Raw genomic sequence first — 23871 nt, forward strand, 5'->3', positions numbered from 1 at the left:
ATACTGAGAAGAAATACCAGCTACAAAGAGGATTTTAAAGTGGCATATGGTATATGAACAGGATGGCTATCTTTGTAAATATTTTGATTTACAAATATCTGAAATTTTCTTGTCTTACTTCAGCTGGTCTCACAGTTAGTTGGCTAGAAACAACTCCTGTGGAAATAGATTATATTGAGGGAGGGGAAAGTGCTCATTTAATTTTTGATATTCTACATTTTATTACTCTGAGAAATAGATCATTTACTCATGAATTCTCAGGCCTATTTTCACCTAGATTCTAACAATACCAATACAATTCAATTCATAATCCAATTTTGACTGAGACAAAACTAAAGATCATGCACAAGGCAGGCATTTAAAAGTATTCTAGGCCCATCTCGGGGCGCCTGGGTGGCTCAGTCGGTTAAGCGTTGGACTCCGGCTCAAGTCGTGATCTCGCAGTCCGTGAGTTTGAGACCCGCGTCGGGCTCTGTGCTGATAGCTCAGAGCCTGGAGCCTGTTTCCGATTCTGTGTCTCCCTCTCTCTGACCCTCCCCCATTCATGCTCTGTCTCCCTCTGTCTCAAAAATAAATAAAGGTTAAAAAAAATTAAAAAAAAAAGTATTCTAGGCCCATCTCAAAGGACAGTTTGAAAGACCACTGATAATGTCCTAAGCTGATCCTATAATGTTCAACTATCCTTTTTTTTTTTTTTTTTTGATGTTTATTTACTTTTGAGAGAGAGAGAAAGAGAGTGAGGAAGGGGCAGAGAAAGAGGGGTATGAGGATCTGAAGCAGGCTCCATGCTGACAGCAAAGAGCCTGATGCGGGGCTCAAACCTGCGAACCAAGAGATCATGACCTGAGCTGAAGTCGGACGCTTAACCGAATGAGTCACCTAGACGCCCCTTCAACTGCTATATCTGCTTTTTAGTTCTAGTAGAATATGAGTGTCATGAAGGCAGATTTTGTTGTTGTTGCGTGGTACATAGTAGGTAACCAATAAACATTTGCTGAATTAATGAAGCAATGAATAATCTTACTTTACTTTTGTCATAGTTTAGTTTGTTGTGGACTGTTTGGTTAATGATACAGTGTAATGTTGCATATTTTCATTATAATATTTCTGGCCTAAAAAGTTTAACATCTAAAGACAAATTTATATTACAATTCAATTACAAACTATATAAAAATTCACTGACAAGTAAATGCATCACCTACAGTTAAATCGATCTGTACATGATTTTTGCCCAAATTTATTTAGAGAGTAATTCTTTAAAAAATGTTATTTTGAGACACACACACACACACACATACATACAAGTGAGGGAAGGAAGAGAGTGAGGAAGTGGGGGGGGGGGGGGGAGAGAGAGAGAGAGAGAGAGAGAGAGAGAGGGAGAATCCCAAGCAGGCTCTGTGCTGAGCGTGGAGCCTGACTCAGGGCTTGATCTCACAACCCTGATATCATGACCTGAGTCAAAATCAAGAGTTGGATGCTTAACCAACTGAGCCACCCAGGAACCTCTGGAGAATAATTCTTATTACCAGAGTTTTTCCCCCCCTTTTGGAAAGTGAGAATGGGTGGAATAAGTTGAGCAAGAGTCTTTAACTCCTCTAAGGAGACTACTGATAGGCAGGTCTATTGGTATAGACAAACAAGAAAAGGACAATTTGTCTAATGTCCACCCAAAGATACAAATCTTTCTATAGCCACAGGCACGAAGTCTTTCTATGGCCAATAACCATTTAGTTTTCTGACACTTATTCTGGTCTGCTTGTTGTTTTAGCTATGTATGAACTATAGCTAGAATCTTGCTGGTGCTACTCACAAGAATGGAAGGTGCTTCCCTGAGCTCCCTGGTGTAGGTGGTGAGGGATGCTGGATCTGCATAAAGGGAAAGAGTTCTCCTGGTATGCTCTCTGGTCTCCTGATACTAATGGGCTTCCCATTCTATCCCTGCTGGTGCTGTTGGAGATAGGGAAGCACTTATGTGGGCTACTTCTGCCACTGGTTGTAAGGTCAAAAACTTCAAGGTCAGGGTGGGTTCCCGGCCATTGGGTGAAAGTTTGGGACACCCTGGATCTGTTTCACTTTCTGCCATTGGACTGCCTTCTATTACTGGGTGGAAGATTAGGAGACACTTGGCCTGGGTCTTCCTCTGCTGTTGGGGGAAGGACAGGGAGACACAGGACCTGCTGATACCACCAATACAGGCAGCACAGGGCCTGTGTGCTATGGCCTGGTATGGGGTAGGGGATAGGTTGGCTCCCTGGGTTCTGTTGTTCCCTCTTCTGCAGACCGACTGACCTGCTTCAGCTGGCTTATGTGAAGCCTGTGTTTTGGCCCTCCTCGGTTCTACTGTCTGGATATCTGGCCTACTGCTACTTGGCAGGTGTGGGGCATGGAGTGGGTTGACCATCTCAAGTTCTGCTGTTGCTACCACAAATGTGGGTGGGGGGGTTAGATGGTCCCCTAATTTTGCTAGTGGGTCAGCTGCTGCCACTAGGTATGAGTCATCCTACTAAGCCTCTACTAGGCTTGGCCTTTCCTGGTCTTTCAGAGCAGGCTATTCATACTTATTTGTTGATTTATTCTGTCTGTACCTGTTGCCAGTTTTGAGTCACAGACTTCTCTGGTGCCCGATTCAGATAAATGGTAGATATAAAGAAAACCCAGAAAACTCACTTAGGGTCAGTCTCCAAGTTCTGAGGTCCCTAGCCTGTCCACTTTCTTCTTTCTATTTTCAAAGTGTTTTTACGACTGTTCAATTATCTCCAACATAATTTGGTAGATTTAGAAGGGAGGAACAGGGAAAAGTGAGTCTATACTATCTATCGTATCCCAGAACCTGTAACTATATCTTAACGGACCAGTAAACAATATTAAATGGGTTGAGAAATGTCACTCTACGTTTCTTTCCTACATTCTCATTATGTATTTATAATCCTTTACAAAGTTTCAGGCACTGTTCTGGGTTCCAATGATGATTAAGATGGATAAAGCCCAGGGCGCCTGGGTGGTTCAGTCAGTTAAGTGTCCCCCTCTTGATCTTGGCTCAGGTCATGATCTTGTAGTTAATGAACTGAGCCCCATGCTGGCCTCTGGGCTAATAGCATGGGGCCTGCCTGAGATTCTCCCTCTTTCCCTCTCATTCTGCCCCTTGTCCACTTGCATGCTCGGTTTCTCTCTCTCTCAAAAAAATAAACTAAAAAAAAAAAAAAAAAAAAAAAAAGATGGATAAAGTCCTACTGCCTAGAAATTATATTTTAGTGAAAAAGGAAAAAAACATGTAAAGTCTTTGTATTGCCTAAGGGTTAGGGGAGAACTCTTAAGCCAATTCAGAAAATCCATAAGAGAAGATAAACACATTTCATCATCCAAACATCAATTTGAATTTGTGAAGAATATGAGTATTGATAGTTTATGCCAAACAACTTTTTTAAAAAAATGTTTCAATGTTTATTAATTTTTTGAGGGAGAGAGAGAGAGAGTGTGAGCAGGGGAGGGGCAGAGAGAGAGGGAGACATAGAATCCGAAGTATGCTCCAGGCTCTGAGACTGACGCAGGGCTCAAACTCATGAGATCATGGCCTGAGCCGAAGTCAGACACTTAACAGACTGAGCCATCCGGGGGCCCCTATGCCAAACAACTTTTAAACAGTCTTCTCTTCTATCCCTGCAGACAGTTGTTGAAACTCAGAACAATCTTTACTAAAAGTTTGTTGTCAGCAAGCAGCCTTTAGATCAAGTACAAATATGTTAGATTAAAACATAAATTAAGATTTAGAGGGGAAGAAATAATAGTTTTGGGGGAAATCTAAGTTGCAGCTATGTCAGTTACTAGCTGTGTGACCTTGAGCAAATTACTTAACTTCTCTAAGCCTTGGTTTTATTCATCTGTAAAATGAGATTGAGATATGTCTCCTCCAAGCTTCAAAACCTTTCCACATAGTTAAAACCAGTTAGAGAAAAGTATATGTTCTCAACGATTTTTCACACTCATCCAATTAACCACTGCTTACAGAGCTGAAACCATGAGGGAATGCACATCAATACAAGTTGATCCTCGAACAATGTGGGGGTTGAGGTACTGACACTGCCACACAGTTGAAAATCTGCACAGAACTTTTGACTGTCTCAAAACTTTGTATCAAAACTAATACATAATTAGTTTTGACTGTATCAAAACTAATGATAGCCTACAGTTGACCAGAAGTCTAACCCATAAAATAAACAGTTGATTAACATATTTTGTATGTTATATGTATTACATACTATATTCTTACAATAAAGTAAGCTAGAGAAAAGAAAGTGCTATTAAGAAAATCATAAGGAAAATAGATATACCATATCTACTGAAAAAATCTCCATAAGTGTACCTGTGCAGTTCAAACCTGTGTTATTTGAGGCTCAACTATACTTTATCCCTGAATCCTAAACCTGCAGTAAAAGTCTTTGAGCGATCTATCTAGAGAATCTCCTCACATCTACCTGTACCTATAGATACAGAAAACTTTCTGGAAATATGCCCAAGAAACTGTTAACAGTAGTTTATGCTATATACTTTGTGTTACTTAATTTGTATTGTTTTTGTGTAAAGGATATAGACACAGTGCCCTTCTTTACTCTCCACCCACTCTCGCCTGAGCCCTCTCCAAGGAATTAGAAATTTCCTTTAGAGCAAAAGCTTTCAAAAACTATCATATTTAGGCTATCAAGTTCTAAATCTTGTTTTTTATTTTTTTTAAGTTTATTTATTTATGTTTTGAAAGAGAGAGAGAGAGAGAACAGGTGAGTGAGCAGGGAAGGGGCAGACAGACAGGGAGAGACAGAATCCCAAGCAGGCTCTGCACTGTCAGCACAGAGGCTCACATGGGACTTGAACCCAAGAACTGCAAGATAATGACCTGAGCCAAAATCAAGTCAGACATCTAATCGATTTAGCCACCCAGCGCCCCAAGTTCTATATCTTATTGTAATTGATGTCTATTTAAGTCACTTGGAAGATTCCTGCCAGCACACAAGTTTAAAAGTCATTTATAATGCTCAGTCTTCATTAAACGATACCTAATTAAATCTCTCAGATGGCACTGTGGTATTATACTAAAGCTCTGATTTCAAGCAATCATAAAAATAAGACATATGTCAAAAAAAAATCCTGGTTCTGAAAGCTACTATTTTTAAAATTGATCACGAATCTCCAAATAATGATATTCTATTTAAAATGACAAGTGAAAAAATTAAATTGATAAGTTTAGCATTCAATTTAATATTCTATCTTCAAAAAATTTTTTACCATGATTTCACTTGTAACTGTCAAAATAAGGTCTGAATTGTGAAAAATTAATAGCATGTATCTGTGTGTTTGTTTCTAATCCTTTTTATTATTATTATTATTTTTTTCTCAACGTTTTTATTTATTTTTGGGAGAGAGACAGAGCATGAACGGGGGAGGGGCAGAGAGAGAGGGAGACACAGAATCGGCAACAGGCTCCAGGCTCCGAGCCATCAGCCCAGAGCCTGACGCGGGGCTCGAACTCCCGGACCGCGAGATCATGACCTGGCTGAAGTCGGACGCTTAACCGACTGCGCCACCCAGGCGCCCCTCTAATCCTTTTTAAAAAAATGTTTATTTTTGAGAGAGAGAGAGTGAGAGGGGGAGGTGCAGAGAGATAGAGGGATAGAGGATCAGAAGCCGGCTCTGTGTTGACGGCAGGCAGCCAGATGTAAGGCTCATACTCACAAATCGTGAGGTCATGACCTGAGCTGAAGCCGGATGCTCAACCGACTGAGCCACTCAGGTGCTCCTGTGGTCTGTTTTTTGCCAGCTTTGCCATCCATGCAGGGCTTGATCCCACGAACTGTGAGATCATGACCTGAGCCGAGGTCAAGAGTTGGTTGCTTAACGGACTGAGCTACCCAGGCACCCCTCCTTTGTTAACACTAGCTAAGTGACCTTGGGCAAATTATTTAATTTCTCTGGAACCTTGGTTTACTCCTCTGTGAAATGAGAATAATAAATTACCTACCTCAGAGAGTTTGGAAATAGTGTCAGTAAAGAGCATGGCATTTTGCTGAGTACTTAATATACGTTCAATAAATGTTAGCTATTGTTAGCCATTATACAGTTTTGTAAATCTTGTAGTTGAATCAGATAACCTTGGCAGATTACTTATTGCTGCATTATTCCTCACTAACCTACTCTGAAAGTGTTCATGGTCAGAAATTAAAATGACAGGCATACTGAACATGCTATATGTATATGAATGCTGAATTTTACTGACAATATAAAAAAAACCCACTGTATTTGATTAAGTATTTTTAATTTTAAAATTTTATTTGATTTAACTCACATGAATTCCAAGGCAGAAAAGTGCAAATAAAGGCTAGAATTAGAAGAATAAATCAATGGCCATTATATAATTGACCTCTTCATATATAATGGCAAAAAAGCATCATCACTGAGTATCTACTTGTGTTAGAAGTCTATTAAGAAAAATATCTACTCGATTCTGGCTCCACCACCATGTGTCAGCCACCTGAGGTATTAAAGGTTGGGTGTGGAATAAAGCATGCAAGATGGGGGAATAAAAACTAGACAGACAGAAAGAAAAAAAATCTACTCTACCACATTATAACATCTTGAAGATAGCTTCATTGTCTCTTGGGATTGGCAAAGAGTGAATAAAGATGTCAGAAGAAAGAGTAACTAAAAAAACTTAAAAAAAATTTAATGTTTATTCATTTTTGAGAGACAGAGACAGAGCACGAGTGGGGAAGGAGCAGAGAGAGAGGGAGACACAGAATCTGAAGTAGGCTCCAGGCTCTGAGCTGTCAGCACAGAGCCCGATGCGGGCCTCGAACTCACGGACTGTGAGATCGTGACCTGAGCTGAAGTCAGATGCCCAACCGACTGAGCCACCCAGGTGCTCCAAGAAACTTTTAAAGATGTTAAAATTTTTCAAAATAGGGGCGCCTGGGTGGCTCAGTCGGTTAAGCGCCGGACTTCAGCTCGGGTCACGATCTCGCGGTCCGCGAGTTGGAGCCCCACGTCGGGCTCTGGGCTGATGGCTCAGAGCCTGGAGCATGCTTCTGATTCTGTGTTTCCCTCTCTCTCTGCCCCTCCCCCGTTCATGCTGTGTCTCTCTCTGTCTCAAAAATAAATAAACACGTTAAAAAAAAATAAAAAATAAAATAAAAAAAAAATAAAATTTTTCAAAATAGTTCAAATTTTGGTGTCTTCAGTTTCAAAATTTCAATGTCAAGTACTAATCTTGGTAGCAAGAAGCTTTATAAACTCTATTTTACATACATTACTGTATTTTATACTTTTAATATTTTTAACACTGAGGAATGAAAAACAAAACAAAAGTCTCCTCTACTCCAACATGTTTAAAAAAAGTTTGTTCATATGGTAACTTAAGGGAAATATCAAGTTGGGAAACAAGCATTCAGTGAAGTTAAACAAATATTTATTTTGGGATATGGAAGATACCCTGCTAAGTGTCCCAAGTATGTGAGAGAAAACCAAATAGATTTGCTAGAGAAAACATATAGGATAACCTATTTATAATTTTTGAAAAGAATCAACTTGGTACCTTTCATGGCCTCTTCAAAAGAGCAAGGTCTTGAAGGACTAGATATTTCTTTCTTCACATTTACATTCAAAGCACCAGCTGCTGCTATTAAAGCAAAACAAAACAAAAAGATTGATGTATTTATTTGAATTTGTACATAAAAAGATGTGTATCTTAAAATTCTTTCATCAGAATATTTCCCACAAGACATTATTAAATCATTTGTTTAGCAGAAAATCCAGGCAGAGAGGAGTTTTTAGAACCATCAATCTATGCTCTAAAATTCACCAACCGAGTGGGCAGCACCACATGCTCACTTATCAAAACAAAAGCAACGGTGACTTTAAAAAATCCTTCTTGTAACAGTATTCATATTAAGGATAACTGATGAGAAGACTGATATGAAACTTTTTAAACTGATCAAATATACTGTAACACTAGCATAAAAAAAATTCACCATTCATCCACCTAAATGATTTGTTAAAAAAATATATCGATTGAGAAACATTAGTCAATTAATTGAACTAAATTTTTAAAAACCTGTAATGAACATAAAGAATCTAGAGGGGCGCCTGGGTGGTTCAGTCGGTTAAGCGTCCGACTTCAGCTCAGGTCACGATCTCACAGTCCGTGAGATCGAGCCCCGCGTCGGGCTCTGGGCTGATGGCTCAGAGCCTGGAGCCTGTTTCCGATTCTGTGTCTCCCTCTCTCTCTGCCCCTCCCCCGTTCATGCTCTGTCTCTCTCTGTCTCAAAAATAAATAAACGTTAAAACAAAAATTAATAAAAAAAAAAGAATCTAGAGCATTATGATTATTCCTTTTGTAAAGCCTTGGAAAAATCCCTTGTGCACTGTTAATGGTGAATTGCTCAACTATTATTACATCAAGTCATATCAACTATATCTACTATGGCAACCTAAAAATTTTTTTTTACGTTTATTTATTTTTGAGAGAGAGAGAGAGTGCAAGCGGGGGCAGGGCAGAGAGACACAGGGAGACACAGAATCCGAAGCAGGCTCCAGGCTCCGAGCTGTCAGCACAGAGACCGATGTGGGGCTCAAACTCACAACTGTGAGATCATGACCTGAACCGAAGTCAGACAGACACTCAATCAATTGAGCCACCCAGATGCCCTGGCAACTTTAAATTTAATGGGCCTAAGAACAGAGTTCAGTTCTGAAATGATAAAGTTGAATAAATTCCAGGATCTCACTTAAAATGATTATACAATAATTTTATTAAAATTTTTAATTTCTATATTTCTATGTATTTATTTTATATCCCCTAATTCATTTAGAATGGGAATTGAGTCACCTTATTTACAATTTATTTTTTTAAAGTTTATTTGCCTATTTTGAGAGAGAAAGAGAAAGTGCAAAAACATGCAGGAGGGCAGAGAGAGAATCCAAAGGAGGATGCACTGACAGTGCAAAGCCCAACGTGGGGCTCGAACTCACAAACCATGAGAGCATGACCATGAGAGCATGACCTGAGTAAAAACCAAGAGTCAGTTGCTTAACTGACTGAGCCACCCAGGCACCCCACAATTTATTTTTGACATGACAATGTGAAATGATATTTATAAAGATACTATAAAGAGCTAGTCAATTGTGGATAAAGAGACAAAATGTACACATCTAAGAATGAACTTAAATAATTTATTGTGCTACACAGAAGGTCCAACAAATGATATACAGGGAGTTGAATGGAAAAGAAATCCATAGACAGTTTTAATTATTTATTTTTAAAGATTTTGTTTTAATTTTTTAGTTTTTTAGATTTCATATTTTTAAGTAATCTCTACACCCAACATGGGGCTTGAACTCACAACCCTGAGATCAAGAGTTGCATGCTCTTCCAACAGTCAGCCAGATGTCCCTCTAGACATTAAAAAAAATTTTTTTTAATGTTTATCTATTTTTGAGAGAGAGAGAGAGAGAGAGAGAGAGAGTGCAAGTGGTGGAGGGGGTAGAGAGAGAGAGGGAGACACAGAATCTGAAGTGGGCTCCAGGCTCTGAGCTGTCAGCACAGAGCCCAACGAGGGGCTTGAACTCACAAACTGCAAGACCATCATCTGAGCTGAAGTCCGATGTTTAACCGACTGAGTCACCCAGATGCCCCGACTTCTAGATAGTTTTAAAGCGTAACATTAATTCTAACAATTACAGATTTTAAAATAGAAAATAATCTTTGAAACCATTTTAAATTTCTACTTTTATTTCTTTTTATTTTTTATTTATTTATTTAAATTTTAAGTAGGCTCCACACACAAGGTGGGGCTCAAACTCATAACCCCTGAGATCAAGAGTTGCATGCTCTACTGACTGAGCTGGCCAGGTACCCCTTAAATTTCTATTTTTATTTTTTTTAATTTTTATTTAATTTTATTTTGAGAGAAAGAGAGAGAGAGAGAGAGAGAGAGAGAGAGAGAGACAGAACATGATCAGGGGAGGGGCAGAGAATCCCAAGCGGGCTCTGCACGGTCAGTGTGTAGCCTGATGTGGGGCTTGACCTCACGAACTATGAGATCATGACCTGAGCCAAAATCAAGAGTTAGATGCTTAACCGACTGGGCCACCCAGGTGCCTCTTAAATGTCTTCTTTTAAAATTAAGTTTCAGTCATTTGTTGTTAGAGTAACAAAACGATGAACAAATGTTATGTCCTTCATTTCGTACAGAAATCACCACTGCTGAGTCACTACAAAATTAACCTAATGTGATTTATGTGTCGTAACAGACTGAAGTAAAAGCTTTGGTGACTAACTGGCAATAAAACAAAGGTTTTATGACCCTGCAAAGTATCTAAATGTTTGAGAACATGCACATGCAATGCCCCTTTTTAGCAGTAATAGATTCAGAGGGCTTTAGAAGGGCTTGTGTCTGAAAGAGTGTGCAAAGCCAGTTTATGTTCACTTGAGCCCTTGTCCGATCCTACTTTTAGACCTTGTACCAAGTACCCATGATATCCACTTTTTCTGCAAAACTATTCTAGACTATGTGTGGAGTCTTAGACCTACGGAATGGACAAAGCTTGGAAGCACTGGTTGGTGCATTAAGGTCCTCTAGGTATAGCATGGAGCTAGGAAAGGGAAAGGCAGTTGACAGGCTGGGTATTCTCTTTCCTCTTGTTGCCACATCCAGCTTGGAACTCCCAAGGCATTATGATAATCCTAAATCTGGCCTTCCAGGTTGATATGAAAGTATCTTGGTCAAATTAGGAGAATAGGATATATTTAATTAGCCAGTTTATTTATAACTTTTAAATATTTAGACAAATAGTATAATAGTCACCATTTCTACTCTGACTTGTGAATATTAGGGTAGGCCTAGTTTTTCCTCTTATAATTATACACCACTGAATATTCAAATATTTAACCACAGTCCTCAGATGAATCACAACAGCAACTGGATGATCATAATGAGGTAGTGCAAATTTTCTATAACCAAGCTTTCCTGAAATCATATTCTCTCTCACATAAACCTGAAAAGATTATCACATTTTATAAAATACAAAAAAGTGAAATTATGGGAAGATTCTTTGATTAGCTATATCATAAAGGCAGAAACTGAAGCATTACATCTTATTACAAAGTTTGCATACTACTTATTTATTCAATTAAGAGTTTCTGAGAGTGAATGCTATCTACAGAATATAAAATATGAAGAGAAAAACTTAAAAGAATAAACATATGTTAATGATTGCCTAAATGTGGCCAAAGATAGTCAATTAGTATAGGCTATAAAGCAGAGGACTTAAAAGCTGTTTTATCTGGCAATCTATCAAAGGGAAATTTCTTTCTTTTTTTTAAGTTTATTTATTTTTGAGAGAGAGAGAGAGAGGATGTCCACAGGGGAGGGGCAGAAAGAGGGAGAGAGCAAGAATCCTAAGCAGCCTCTGTGCTGTCAGCACAGAGCCTGATGCGGGGCTCGAATTCCTGAACCGTGAGATCATGACCTGAGCCAAAATCAAGAGTCGGATGCTTAATCCACTAAGCCACCCAGGTGCCCTGGGAAATTTCTAGCAATCAGCATTTATCACTAAGAAATGAAGATTCTTAGTGCTGACTCTAAGCACTTTAAAGTCCTGATGTTCTTCATCAGTAATCAATAAAAACAAACAAATGACAACAAAACCTCAGGACTGCAAAATCTTTCAGGCTACCCTGACCACATACATACACTTCTTTCTTCCCTTCCCACACAAATGACACACAAGTTCATTGGGAAGAACGTTCTGTACCAATTATGCCAGCTTTTGCTGCATGGGTAAGCTCCTCTTCACATAAAATATTAAATGCCACTATTTAGTAATTAGCATTTAGTAAAATGTGTTAGCTACCATTATTTTTAAATAAAACTTTCTTGGATTTTTGAGACCTTCCTAGAAAGAGAACAATTAAATATGTGGTCTGAGTATCTTCTCTTTCCTGTTTTTGTTGAAACCAATATATTATTTCTAAACTTTGCCTTTTTCTGTCTGAAAATTTTACTGCTGATCTTTTATTCTAACACAACTATTAACTTCATTAATATTATATATACTGTGGCATACTTTTGTAGCAGACTGGTGCATAATAAGCAATGCTGTGAAATCTAGACATATTCTTTAAAAGGGAGACACATTAAGTGAGAGAAAGTATTATCAAGACTAGTTACAACTCTGCCCTAGCTACTGTTTCCATTACTTTTTCTTGCCAGGGCTTTCTTTCCCCACCACCTTTATTTACTTTGTACCTCACCGAATCCTGAAGTATTTGGGAATAACATAAACAATAAACTTTTAAATATGGAAGAGCTGCTAATTCTGACGTATGCCTGAGACTGGAACGAACTGAGGCAATGGTAAACATGGCAGAAATCAAGCCTAGGTCAATGGAACATGTGAAGAATTTTAATTAGCAAATTAAACTTTCCAAACTGTTCTCCCTACTTTTGCTAGGAAAAGGCTTCTCTTCTTCAGGCAACTAAATCAATGTAGGCAAAAAATTCCTAAGAGGGGCATGTGAGTGGCGCAGTTGGTTAAGAGTCCAACTTTGGCTCAGGTCATGATATCACAGTTCATGAGATCTCACAGTTCACAGCGCACTGGTCTGCTGTCGGTGCAGACCCGCTTCTGATCCTGTGTCCCCCTCTCCTTCTGCCCCTCCCCTGCTCTCTCTCTCAAAACTAAATAACCACTGAAAAAAAATTCTTAAGACACTTCTTACCCAGAGATCTTCTAACCTTTTAGGATTTCAATTGCTTTTATTGCTCTGGTTTCTAAAGCAACTATTTTACCTAAGTTCTTAAAATTATATTTAAAATACTTATTAACCAGCAGTCTTTGATATTTTTGACTACACAAATTAGAAAATGTTACAGGCATATAACTCTATTCGTGATTTTATCATTTATCAATCCAAGCCTATCTCTCACTTCTCCCGAAATGCATCCTATAAGCCAGACTGAGACTAAACTATTCGCAGTTACCCAAAGTTGTCACTTTGACCTTTCTGCACATAAAAGGTCCTTAATGAATGGCACTTATTACTAAGGAGTAATTTGTATGATATAATTTTGAAGAGTAGGACTTGAGAGCATTCCTAGCTTTTCTTTAACCAGGACAGCACAAGGCAAAATGACACCCTAGATGTAAGAGCAAAAGCAGTATTTGGTGGCTATCTTCTTAGGAAATAATGCCCTTAGTATCAACTCATCTTAGCATACAACTTTTTCATTTTGCTTGGCTGGACTTCAATTGCTTCCAAAGAACTAGAAATTAATTATTGGTTTTAGATCAGAATTCTTTATTTTGACATACCTGGGTCTGGAGTGTAAGTGAATGGCTGAACATCATGAGATCTTCCAGCATTGGTCACTACATATATTCCCACGGATACTGGCAAAGTTATATGCTGGTCATGATATGGGGGAACCTTTACAATAAGATGATTCTAAATTTAAAGGAAATAACAAGAGTCAAAAAGAAGCAATATTTAAATTAAAATTTTGAAATAAAAATTATAATTAAGTAGATTTCCTTTTAGCAGCAAAGTGTAAAGAGTCTGACTAGGGAAAAAATGTATTTTAAAGCTCAGATTCACAGGCATCGGGACATTAATCTTAAAATTGCCTTTAATGTTTTACAGTGGCTTACAAGGTGCTTTTCCTGTCAACTGTATCTCTTTTCCATTCTCCCCCAGCTTGTTACACTCTGGCTACACTGACCTTCTTAGTCCATTCTTTTAACATACTAAATTCATTTTTTTACCTGAGAGGCTTTACAACTTGCTGGTCTCTCCCACTGGAATATTCTTCCTTCACCTCTTCAAATGTCTAGTTCCTTATCCATTGTCAGGTCTTATTCAAATGTTACCTCCACAGAGAAGTCTTCTGTGACCATCCTATCTAAAGTAGCACCCTTCCCAACCTGGTCACATAATCTTGTTTATTTCTAAAATAGCATTTAGCACCACTTGAAATTACTGTAGTTATTTGCTTGTTTTTTGTCTCTCCAATCACAAGAATGTAAGCTCCATAAGAACCTAGGATGTTTTCTTTTTCATTCTATATCCACTGTTAAGTATCTTATACAAAATACATGCAAATATATTTGTTGAATAAAAGAATGAATATAATTTTAAGGGAAAAATATGTCCACCAAGCACAATGTTAGTTATCATATGTTTTGGACAACATTAATTGTGAAATGTACTTTACAATGCAATTTACACTACTTCCTAACCATGTTAATTTTCATTTAAAGTCAAATAGAGCAAATCAAAGTTATTTTTTGTCAGAATAGTGGCAGAAGCATCCTTATAAGAAAAAAGTTCATAAATGCTTCACCAGCACTCATTCAAGGGGACTGCATCTTCTTGGAAGATAACCATGAACCATATCTGACTTATGCCCTTCTTCCCCAGTACATTACAGAACTGGGAAGGAATATTAAGGGGTAATGATTATGTTTTTCTACTAGGATGTGATATGCAGGAGGCCAATACTGACAACTGAAGGTGATGTGAGTTTGATGACATATGTTATTTAGCTAGACTATAGTTGGTTGATTCAGTTGAATAGATCAAATGACAAGTGGGATCAAGGTCAAGGTTTCAATTTCTGAGCACTTACTTTGTTTCTAAGCTATCTTAAGACACTATGAAATAGTCAAAACAGCTTCTGATTTATGGCAGTTAAGCTTCTTAAGCCCAGTTAGCCATCTCAAAAACAAAACAAAACAAAACAAAACAAAACAAAAACACATTTTTAAGCCAGGTGAAAAAAAAAAAACAAAACATGTATACATGTGTGTATGTCCACAGATACTGAGGGACAAAAATCTGAGAGCACAGATTCAGTGCACATGAGGTCATCAAGAAATGTACCTGCAATGATCCAATTTCTAAGAAACAGTTTTAAAATTCCATCCACTCTTAATTTTACTCTTTTGTTTAAACACTGTAACTATGTCACAAACTACCTACAGTTAAAGAAATGGTTGAATAGATAGATGTTCTTGTGAGGTGTCCTCCTCGTTTGTATTTAAAAACTTTTATTACACTTGCTTTGGAGAGCATACTTAAACTTAATTTGAAATCTTTAAAAAACTAGAGGGCTTGGGTGGCTCAGTTGGTTAAGTGTCTGACTTTGGTTCAGGTCATGATCTCACGGTTCATGAGTTTGGGCCCTGCATCAGACACTGTGCTGACAGCTCAGAGTCTGGACCCTGCTTTGGATTCTGTGTCTCCCTCTCTCTCTGCCCCTCTCCCACTTATGCTCTATCTCTCTCAAAAACAAACATTAAAAATTTTTTTTAAAAATGGAATCTTTAAAAAACCAAATGAGGGGCGCCTGGGTGGCTCAGTCGGTTAGGCGTCCAACTTCAGCTCAGGTCACGATCTCGCGGTCTGCGGGTTCGAGCCCCGCGTCGGGCTCTGGGCTGATGGCTCAGAGCCTGGAGCCTGCTTCCGATTCTGTGTTTCCCTCTCTCTCTGCCCCTCCCCCGTTCATGCTGTGTCTCTCTCTGTCTCAAAAATAAATAAACGTTAACAAAAAAAAAAAAATTTAAAAAACCAAATGAACTGGGGCACCTGGGTGGCTCACTCAGTTAAGTGTCTAAGTTTGGCTCAAGTCATGATGTCATGGTTTGTGAGTTTGAGCCCCACATCAGGCTCTGTGCTGACAGCTCAGAGCCTGGAGATTGCTTTAGATTCTGTGTCTCATTCTCTCTCTGCCCCTCCCCTGCTTGTGCTCTGTCTCTCAAAAAATAAATGTAAAAAAAAAAAAATTTAAAACAAACACAAATGAACCTATTTAAAAACAAATTTTTTTTTAAACGTTTATTTACTATTAAGAGACAGAGAGAGACAGAGCATGAGCATGGGAGGGGCAGAGAGAGAAGGAGACACAGAATCCGAAGCAGGCTCCAGGCTCTGAGCTGTCAGCACAGAGCCTGACGCGGGGCTCCAACTCACAAACCGCGAGATCATGACCTGAGCCGCAGTCAGACACTTAACCGACTGAGCCACCCAGGTGCCCCCAAATGAACCTATTTCGATACTAATCCTTCATACTGCCTCAATCTGAATCTAGAAATTCTACAAGTGATTTGAAATAAAAAATAAGTAAATTATGAATAGTGACAGAAAGTTTGCTTCTTTAGAGGTGCCTGGGTTAAGAATCCTGCTTGGGATTCTCCTTCTTCTTCTCTCTCTCGCAAACTTTTATTTATTTTTAATATTTATTTATTCTTAATGTTTACTTATTTTGAGACAGAGCGAGAGAGAGAAAAAGTACACACGAGGTGACAAATGGCAGAGAGAGAGAGAGAGAGAGAGACAGAATCCCAAGCAGGCTCTATGCTGGCAACACAGAAACTGCTATGGGGCTCAATCCCACAAACCCTAGGATCATGACCTGAGCCCAAATCGAGAGTCCAATGCTTAACCGATTGAGCCACCCAGGCTCTAGTTCCCTTTATTATTATTATTATTTTAAACTTTATTTATCTTAAGAGAGAGCAGGATAGAGAGAGTGCAAGCAGAGAAGGGGCACAGAGAGAGAGGGAGAAAGAGAGAATCCCAGGCAGGCTTCGCAGTGTCAGCGTGGAGCCCGACGTGGGGCTCAAACTCATGACCCATGAGATCATGTGATCCAAGCCAAAACCAAGAGTCAGATGCTTAACTGACTGAGCCATCCAGGCGGCCCCCGCCTCTAGTTCCCTTTTTGAATCACTTCCACATTTCAAGCTGTGAAACTCTCTTTCTTTCTTTCAAAACAAACTTATCTTTAACACTATATGTAAATGCACATATAGAGAGAAAAAAAAGACTATATGTATATCTATATATATGTATGAGATCTATTACAGATTGATTTTTAAGATATATATCTTTTATATACATTTAATGGGCAATTCCTACAGAATTCATCTGGAATTGTTAAAATGGTAATAAATAAAATGACCCTGCATACCTATTATGGCTTTGAATAGAAGAGCCAAATATTAAACAACGAACTGTTTTCCCAGATTTCATTAATCTGAATTTTTAAATAATAAAAAAGTTTAGTATCTGAGGAGTTGATTTGGGGATTGCAAATGAATAGTCATTACAATTACTCATAATTGTAATTTGCAAAGTTATCTTTATTTTTAAAATATTTTTAAAGTTTATTTTTTTGAGAAAGAGCATGAGAATGCACAGTAGGGGCAGAGAGAGAATCCCAAGAAGGCTCTGCACTCTTAGTGCAGCTCCCTACACAGGGCTTAAACTCACAAACTGCAAGATCATGACCTGAGCTAAACCAAGAGTCAGATGCTTAACCAACTGAGCAACCCAGGCACCCCAGCAAGGTTACCTTTAAGTGGTCTTTTCTACTATACTATCTTTTCATCAATTTTTAATATTGTGGAGGTCCTTTTAGCTTTTCTGTAGAGGCCTGATATTTCTGTATGGACCACAATTTCTTTTCTGTTGCTGTTTGAGTATCCTTCCCTCTAAATGTTTAATATTTTAAATAGATTTTATTTTATTTAAGTAATTTCTACATGTGGGGCTCAAAACCACAATCCCTAGATCAAGAGTCACATGCACCACTGACTGAGTCAGCCAAGTACTCCTAAATGTTAATTTTTTTAAATTTTAATATAATCTGTTGGATCAATTCTTTATATCTCCACTGTGATTCCCATTCTAAAACACTTCCCAGAGAGTCCCTTAAGAAAAAAAAGAAAAAAAAAAAAAGAGAGAAAGTTCTCTGAAAAAGATAAACTTAAAAATGAAGAGAAGAACCACAGAATTAATGAAAAATCATATTATGTTTTAGTTTGTTATACATACTTGCTTGCAAAAACCCCAGGACCTCTAGATATAGCCACCAAATAAGGACATTAACTCCTTTTCATTCCACCATGTCTTATTTTTATGATTACTCTTCTTTAATCTATGGTAGCTGGCATTAACTACCCTGCAAAAAAGTGTTTTAAGAATATTAGCTACCCCATGCCTCAAAGGTAAAGAAGGAAGGAAGGAAAAAAGGATAAAGGAAAGAATGGAGAAGAAAGGAAGGGGGAGAGGGGGAGGTAGACAAAGAAGAGGAGGAAGAGGAGGAGGAGGAGGAGGAGGAGGAGGAAAAGGGAGGACAAGGAGGAGGAGGAGGAGGAGGAACAAAGACTTCTTAATATTTAGTTCTATATGAGACAGCAAGTTAAGACTATAATTTGTTTGGGGACATCTTATTAATATTTTGTGTAATTTATAGGGTGAGTTTCTCCGTCTCCAGAACTAATTTTCTTATCCAAAAAGCTGCATCACAGGATAAGGTGATAGACAGACAGATAGATAGAAAGAAAGGAAGGGAGGGAGGGAGGAAGAAAAGAAAAAGAAAGAAAGAAAGAAAGAAAGAAAGAAAGAAAGAAAGAAAGAAAGAAAGAAAGGAAGAAAGAAAGAAAGAAAGAAAGAAGCAAAGAAACACAGGCATATTACTAGCAAGGGAGTTTACATTAATCTAACCAACTCATCAAAACCCAAAACATGTTTATGGCACACACAGAAGTACTGCATGGATAAATAAACCTTCAGTCAGGACCAAAACTATAGGTATGCAAAAACCTGGTTGAAATCAGGGTTTGAAGTGCCCTCAGGAAGAAAAAGGAACCACAGACCCTAGAGTCCTCTTTTTCTTCAAAGTAAATAAAATAAACTAACAAGTTTTTCATGAGTATCTGTTAAGTGCTTAATATTATGAGGAACACAGAAGAGTCATATTACATTGCCCCTAACTTCTAGAAGTCCTCAAGAGGAAGCCACTGTTGGTTCATGGAGAGTGGGAATGGTCTGATCTAATAACTTGTATAAGAAATCATAAAATGTTAGAAGGAACCTCAAATAATCTAGTAAAAAAAATTGTTTTGAGACAGGGGGTGCAAGTGAGTGAGGGGCAAAGAGAGAGAGAGAGAGAGAGAGACAGAGAGGGAGAGAGAGAAGCAGGGCTCACCTGAAGCAGGGCTCATGTTTACCTGAAGCGGGGCCTGAGCTTACCCAATGTGGGCCTCGAACTGAGTTCATGACCCGAGCTGAAGTCAGATATTTAACAACTAAGACACTCAGGAGCCCCCATCTAGTAAAATTTTATAGACTAGAAAACTGGGGCACAAAAGTGTTTTTTTCTCTTATTTAGGTAACATAGATGGTTAATGACAAAGCAAGTGCTAGAACTGCAGTTACGACAGAGATTGCCCAGGGGCGCCGGGGTGGCTCAGTCAGTTAAGTGTCCAACTTTGGCTCACGTCATGATCTCATGGTTTGTGAGTTCGAGCCCAGCGTTAGGCTCTGTGCTGACAGCTCAGAGCCTGGAGCTTGCTTCAGATTCTGTGTCTCCCTCTCTTTCTCTCTCTCTCTCAAAAATAAATAAAAACATTAAAATAAATATCAGCAAAACTGAAAGCCAACTGACACAATGTGAGAAGATATTTGCAAATGACATATCAGAGAAAGGGTTAGTATCCAAAATCTACAAAGAACTTATCAAACTCAACACCCAAAAAACAAATAATCCAGTGAAGAAAGGGGCAAAAGACATGAATAGACACTTCTCCAAAGAAGACATCCAGATGGTCAACCGACACATGAAAAAATGCTCAACATCACTCATCATCAGGGAAATACAAAGCAAAACCACAATGAGATACTGCCTCACATCTGTCAGAATGGCTAACATTAACAACTCAGGCAACCACAGATGTTGGCGAGGATGCGGAGAAAGAGGATCTCTTTTGCCCTGCTGGTGGGAATGCAAGCTGGTGCAGCCACTCTGGAAAACAGTATGGAGGTTTCTCAAAAAACTAAAAATAGAACTAGCCTACGACCCAGCAATTGTACTACTAGGCATTTATCCACAGGATCCAGGTGTGCTGTTTCGAAGGGACACATGCACCCCCATGTTTATAGCAGCACTATCAACAATAGCCAAAGTATGGAAAGAGCCCAAATGTCCATCGATGGATGAATGGATAAAGAAAATGTGGTATACATATATACAGTGGAGTATTACTCGGCAATCGAAAAGAATGAAATCTTGCCATTTGCAACTCTGTGGATGGAACTGGAGGGTATTATGCTAAGTGAAATTAGAGAAAAGACAAAAATCATATGATTTCACTCATATGAGGACTTTAAGAGACAAAACAGATGAACATAAGGGAAGGGAAACAAAAATAATATAAAAACAGGGAGGGGGACAAAACAAAACAGACTCATAAATATGGAGAACAAACTGAGGGTTGCTGGAGGGGTTATGGGAGGGGTGATGGGCTAAATGGGTAAGGGGAATTAAGGAATCTATTGAAATCATTGCTTCACTATATACTAACCAATTTGGATGTAAATTTTACAAAATAAAAAATAAAGTTAAATTAAAAAAAAAAAGAAACCGGAACCTCAAAAAAAAAAAAAAAAAGAAAGAAATGAAAAATAAAATAAATAAATAAAAGTCATGACATCCTTTAAAAAAAAAAAAAAAAGACAGAGATTGCCCAGGGGTGCCTGGGTGGATCAGTCAGTTAAGATGCTAACGTCTGCTCAGGTCATGATCTCATGATTCATGAGTTTGAGCTCTGCATCAGGCTCTCTGCTGTCAGCATGGAGCCTGTTTCAGATCCTCTGTCTCCACTCTTTCTGTCCCTCTCCCACTCAGGATCTCTCTTTCTCTCAAAAAACAAAACAAAACAAAACAAAACATTATTTTAATAAATTTTAATAAAGTAGCATTTATTATTTAGAAGTTTATAAATAAACTTAACATTCAATAACGTTAAAAAAAAAAAGAAAGATTGCCCGATGGTATATGCGACAAAGGAATGACTGTTAAGTCCTACTATCTCTTTTTGACAGCATGTGGTAGCATAAACTAGAGGAAAACTTTCTACAAAGCATTTGTCTAGGTATATAAAACCCCCCACTTTATATGATACCATATACTTTACTAAGACTAAGGTCTAGTTTTTGGTGATCTTGAAGACCCTAGAATTTCCCGTCTGATAGAAGTTATCTCTGACTAGGGGCTCTGACTATTGAACAGTCAGTACAGAACAATGTGATTTATGAAAGGGACTTATGGCTTGGGTAAACCTCCTAATTGATAATACTCTGCATATTGTCACACATGGATGTGCTGAGAGTGTAAGTAAGGTTTCCCTGAGGGCAACAAAAGCTTTGTCTTTGGGACCTTCCCATACCAAGCTCTACGAATATTTCCCTTTGGCTGGTTCTGATTTGTGTCCTTTTGCTGGAATAAAACTGAAATTAAATATAGTGCATCCTGATTTCTGTGAGTTATTCTAGCAAATCTGAGTGGGGAGTGGGAACCGCTAAATTTGAAGTCATTTGTTAAAAAAACGAGAGTGGTCAGGAGACCCCTGAACTTGTGGCTGGTATCTGAAGTAAGGGCAGCCTTAGGGAATATTGTGCCCTTAGCTTTGAATATGGCAATATGTTATAACAGATATACATTTTAAATTTTACTTTTTAAAAAATAGAAATAAATAAATTTAAAAACTAAAAAGAAATTATAAACGTTTTTGATAAAATGGTTCATCTCTAATTTTTGCCTCTTTCAGCTCTCTGCTTGCTTTCATGTGCTTTTGACTCCAATTAGTATTTAATGGTAAATTTTAGGCTTTAGGTATTTTACACATTAGTTTGTTTCTGCTTTGCTGTTCTCTCCCTGTGATATACACCTGTATGTGCTACTCTTCTGCATATGTCTTCTATCTGATTGGCTCATAAATTTATCCTTCTCTTCTTTGCTAGTACCAATTTCTTTAAGTTTGATACCATTTGTTCTACATCCTAATTCTCAAGTCAGTTTTTTTATCCTTGTTTTTAAGCTCTTTTTCCTTGTCATTTTGAGAATAATACACATGATGAGGTCCTACAAACACAGACTCTTTAACAGAAGTATGACAAACAGTACCTCTGCAAAAAAAAGTAACTGACAAACAAAACACTTCAGGTACTCAACAAATAAGTTTCCCTTTGATTTAACCAAATAGTAGGTTAGGATAATCCAAATCCTCAGAGCAAACAAATCTTATAAAAGAAATGTCTCATTTATTAAAAATGATAATTTACCAATGCTCCTAATTTTTAAAAATAGAGAACTGTGGAATAATTCTACTTCAATTAAAGAAACTCAAGAAAGAAAATGAAATGATTTATATGAAACCCACATAAAGAAGAAATTTAATCTGTTGATTCAGGAAAATTTCAGAACAAAACTGAATTTCTCAGAGAGTAAACAAACTAAAAACAAAACAAAATAAAAACAAACTATAGAAAGGCTTAAATTATACCTGATGAAATAATTCCATGTCAATTTCAGCTTCTGACTTCCAAGAGTTTTCATCTGATTGAAATAAAAACAGTAATTTACTAAAATTTTGAAACTTTTTTTACTTTGTAACTATACCTTTATAACAAAGTATAACATGCAACAATCTCCGTACCAGTACTATGCCTACTTACCAGAAACATTTTCTTGGAAAATAACTTTAGTTCCTTTCAGAAAGTTCTTGCCGATTAAAAATACTTCTTCTTCTCCTTTCACTGAACAGCTATGCAAGCTTTTCTTTAAGATTTCTGGCACTCCTGCTGGCTGAGCTGTGGGTACACATAAGCGTTCCATAAAAAGAACCACCAACACTTATTTCTTTTCTAAAATCAACTCAATTATCCAGTTCTAAAGAAGTTCTCTTTGTTGACCCCTGAGTTTGACTTCCTGGACTGTGCAACTTAACTTTCACCCTAACAGAGAAAAAAAAAACCCCAGGAAAGCCCTATTAATTTTTAATAACTCTTAAAAGATTTTGTAGGGATGGATTAATGTCTAAGATTAGGTTTTATTACATGTCATCTTTGTTTTCTCATTATGTGAATAATAAAGTTTTAAAATGTGAGCTCAGGCATTTTTTTGTCTTAATATTTTTTAAAAATTCTACTTAAAAACAACCTTGTCCACAACACTAACCTCAAAAATGTCAGCTATGCTTTGCCATTATAGTACAAGATTTCTGAGGCAATGTGTGCCTCTGAGCGGTACTGACGGTTTCTTTAAGTATCTACACCCAGGACTCAAGAGGCTTCATACCAGAAGAACACCTAAAAACAGACTGAATCCAATTTAGAATAGTTTTTTCTACCAGGGGATGTCCCTGAATTAGGATAACCTGAGCTTAAGAAATAAAATGCACTTGTTTTTAAATTTTTAAATTTAACTAACTAACCACTGCTAAAATTAACAAAGAAGTTGAGGGGCGCCTTGGGTGGCTCAGCCAGTTAAGCGGCTGACTTCAGCTCAGGTCATGATGTCACCCTTCATGGGTTCGAGGCCCACATGGGGCTCCATGCTGACAGCTCAGAGCCTGGAGCCTGATTCAGATTTTGTGTCTCCCTCTCTCTCTCTCCTTCTCCCTCACTCGTGCTCTGTCTCTCTCTCCCAAAAATAAGTAAACAGGGGCTCCTGGGAGACTCAGTCAGTTAAGCACCTGACTTTAAGCTCAGGTCATGATCTCACTGTTCCTGAGTTCGAGCCTCACGTCGGGCTCTGTGCTGACAGCTCAGAGCCTGGAGCCTGCTTCGGATTCTGTGTCTCCCTCTCTCTTTGCCCCTCCCTCACTCATGCACTCTCTCCCTGTCTGTCAAAAATAACATTAAAAAATGTTTTTAAAAAATAAGTAAACATTAAAAAATTTTTTTACATATAACACAAATAAGTTGGAAAGTACTGAGAGGGGCCAGATCTAACGAATTAATTATAATTAGCCTAACAACTT

General features: G+C 38.0%; 1 protein-coding gene across 12 annotated transcripts in view; it reads right to left on the reverse strand.

Annotated features, from left to right (window-relative positions):
* The window catches only part of NFAT5 (nuclear factor of activated T cells 5), a 117363-nt gene that overhangs the window by 14815 nt on the left and 78677 nt on the right, over window positions 1–23871 (reverse strand). For 9 of the 12 annotated variants that reach the window (XM_027076099.2, XM_027076097.2, XM_053210395.1 and 6 more), the window contains 4 exons: window positions 22565–22699; window positions 22393–22445; window positions 13360–13492; window positions 7580–7663 (listed from right to left, as the gene is read on the reverse strand). In XM_027076099.2, the coding sequence (XP_026931900.1) occupies window positions 7580–7663; window positions 13360–13492; window positions 22393–22445; window positions 22565–22699 (405 nt within the window). The remainder of the gene's footprint in view (window positions 1–7579; window positions 7664–13359; window positions 13493–22392; window positions 22446–22564; window positions 22700–23871) is intronic. The other 3 variants (XM_027076100.2, XM_027076098.2, XM_053210400.1) reach the window with 1 other exon arrangement.

The sequence above is a fragment of the Acinonyx jubatus genome, chromosome E2 (assembly GCF_027475565.1).
Source record: "Acinonyx jubatus isolate Ajub_Pintada_27869175 chromosome E2, VMU_Ajub_asm_v1.0, whole genome shotgun sequence".
Classification (NCBI taxonomy): Eukaryota; Metazoa; Chordata; class Mammalia; order Carnivora; family Felidae; genus Acinonyx; species Acinonyx jubatus.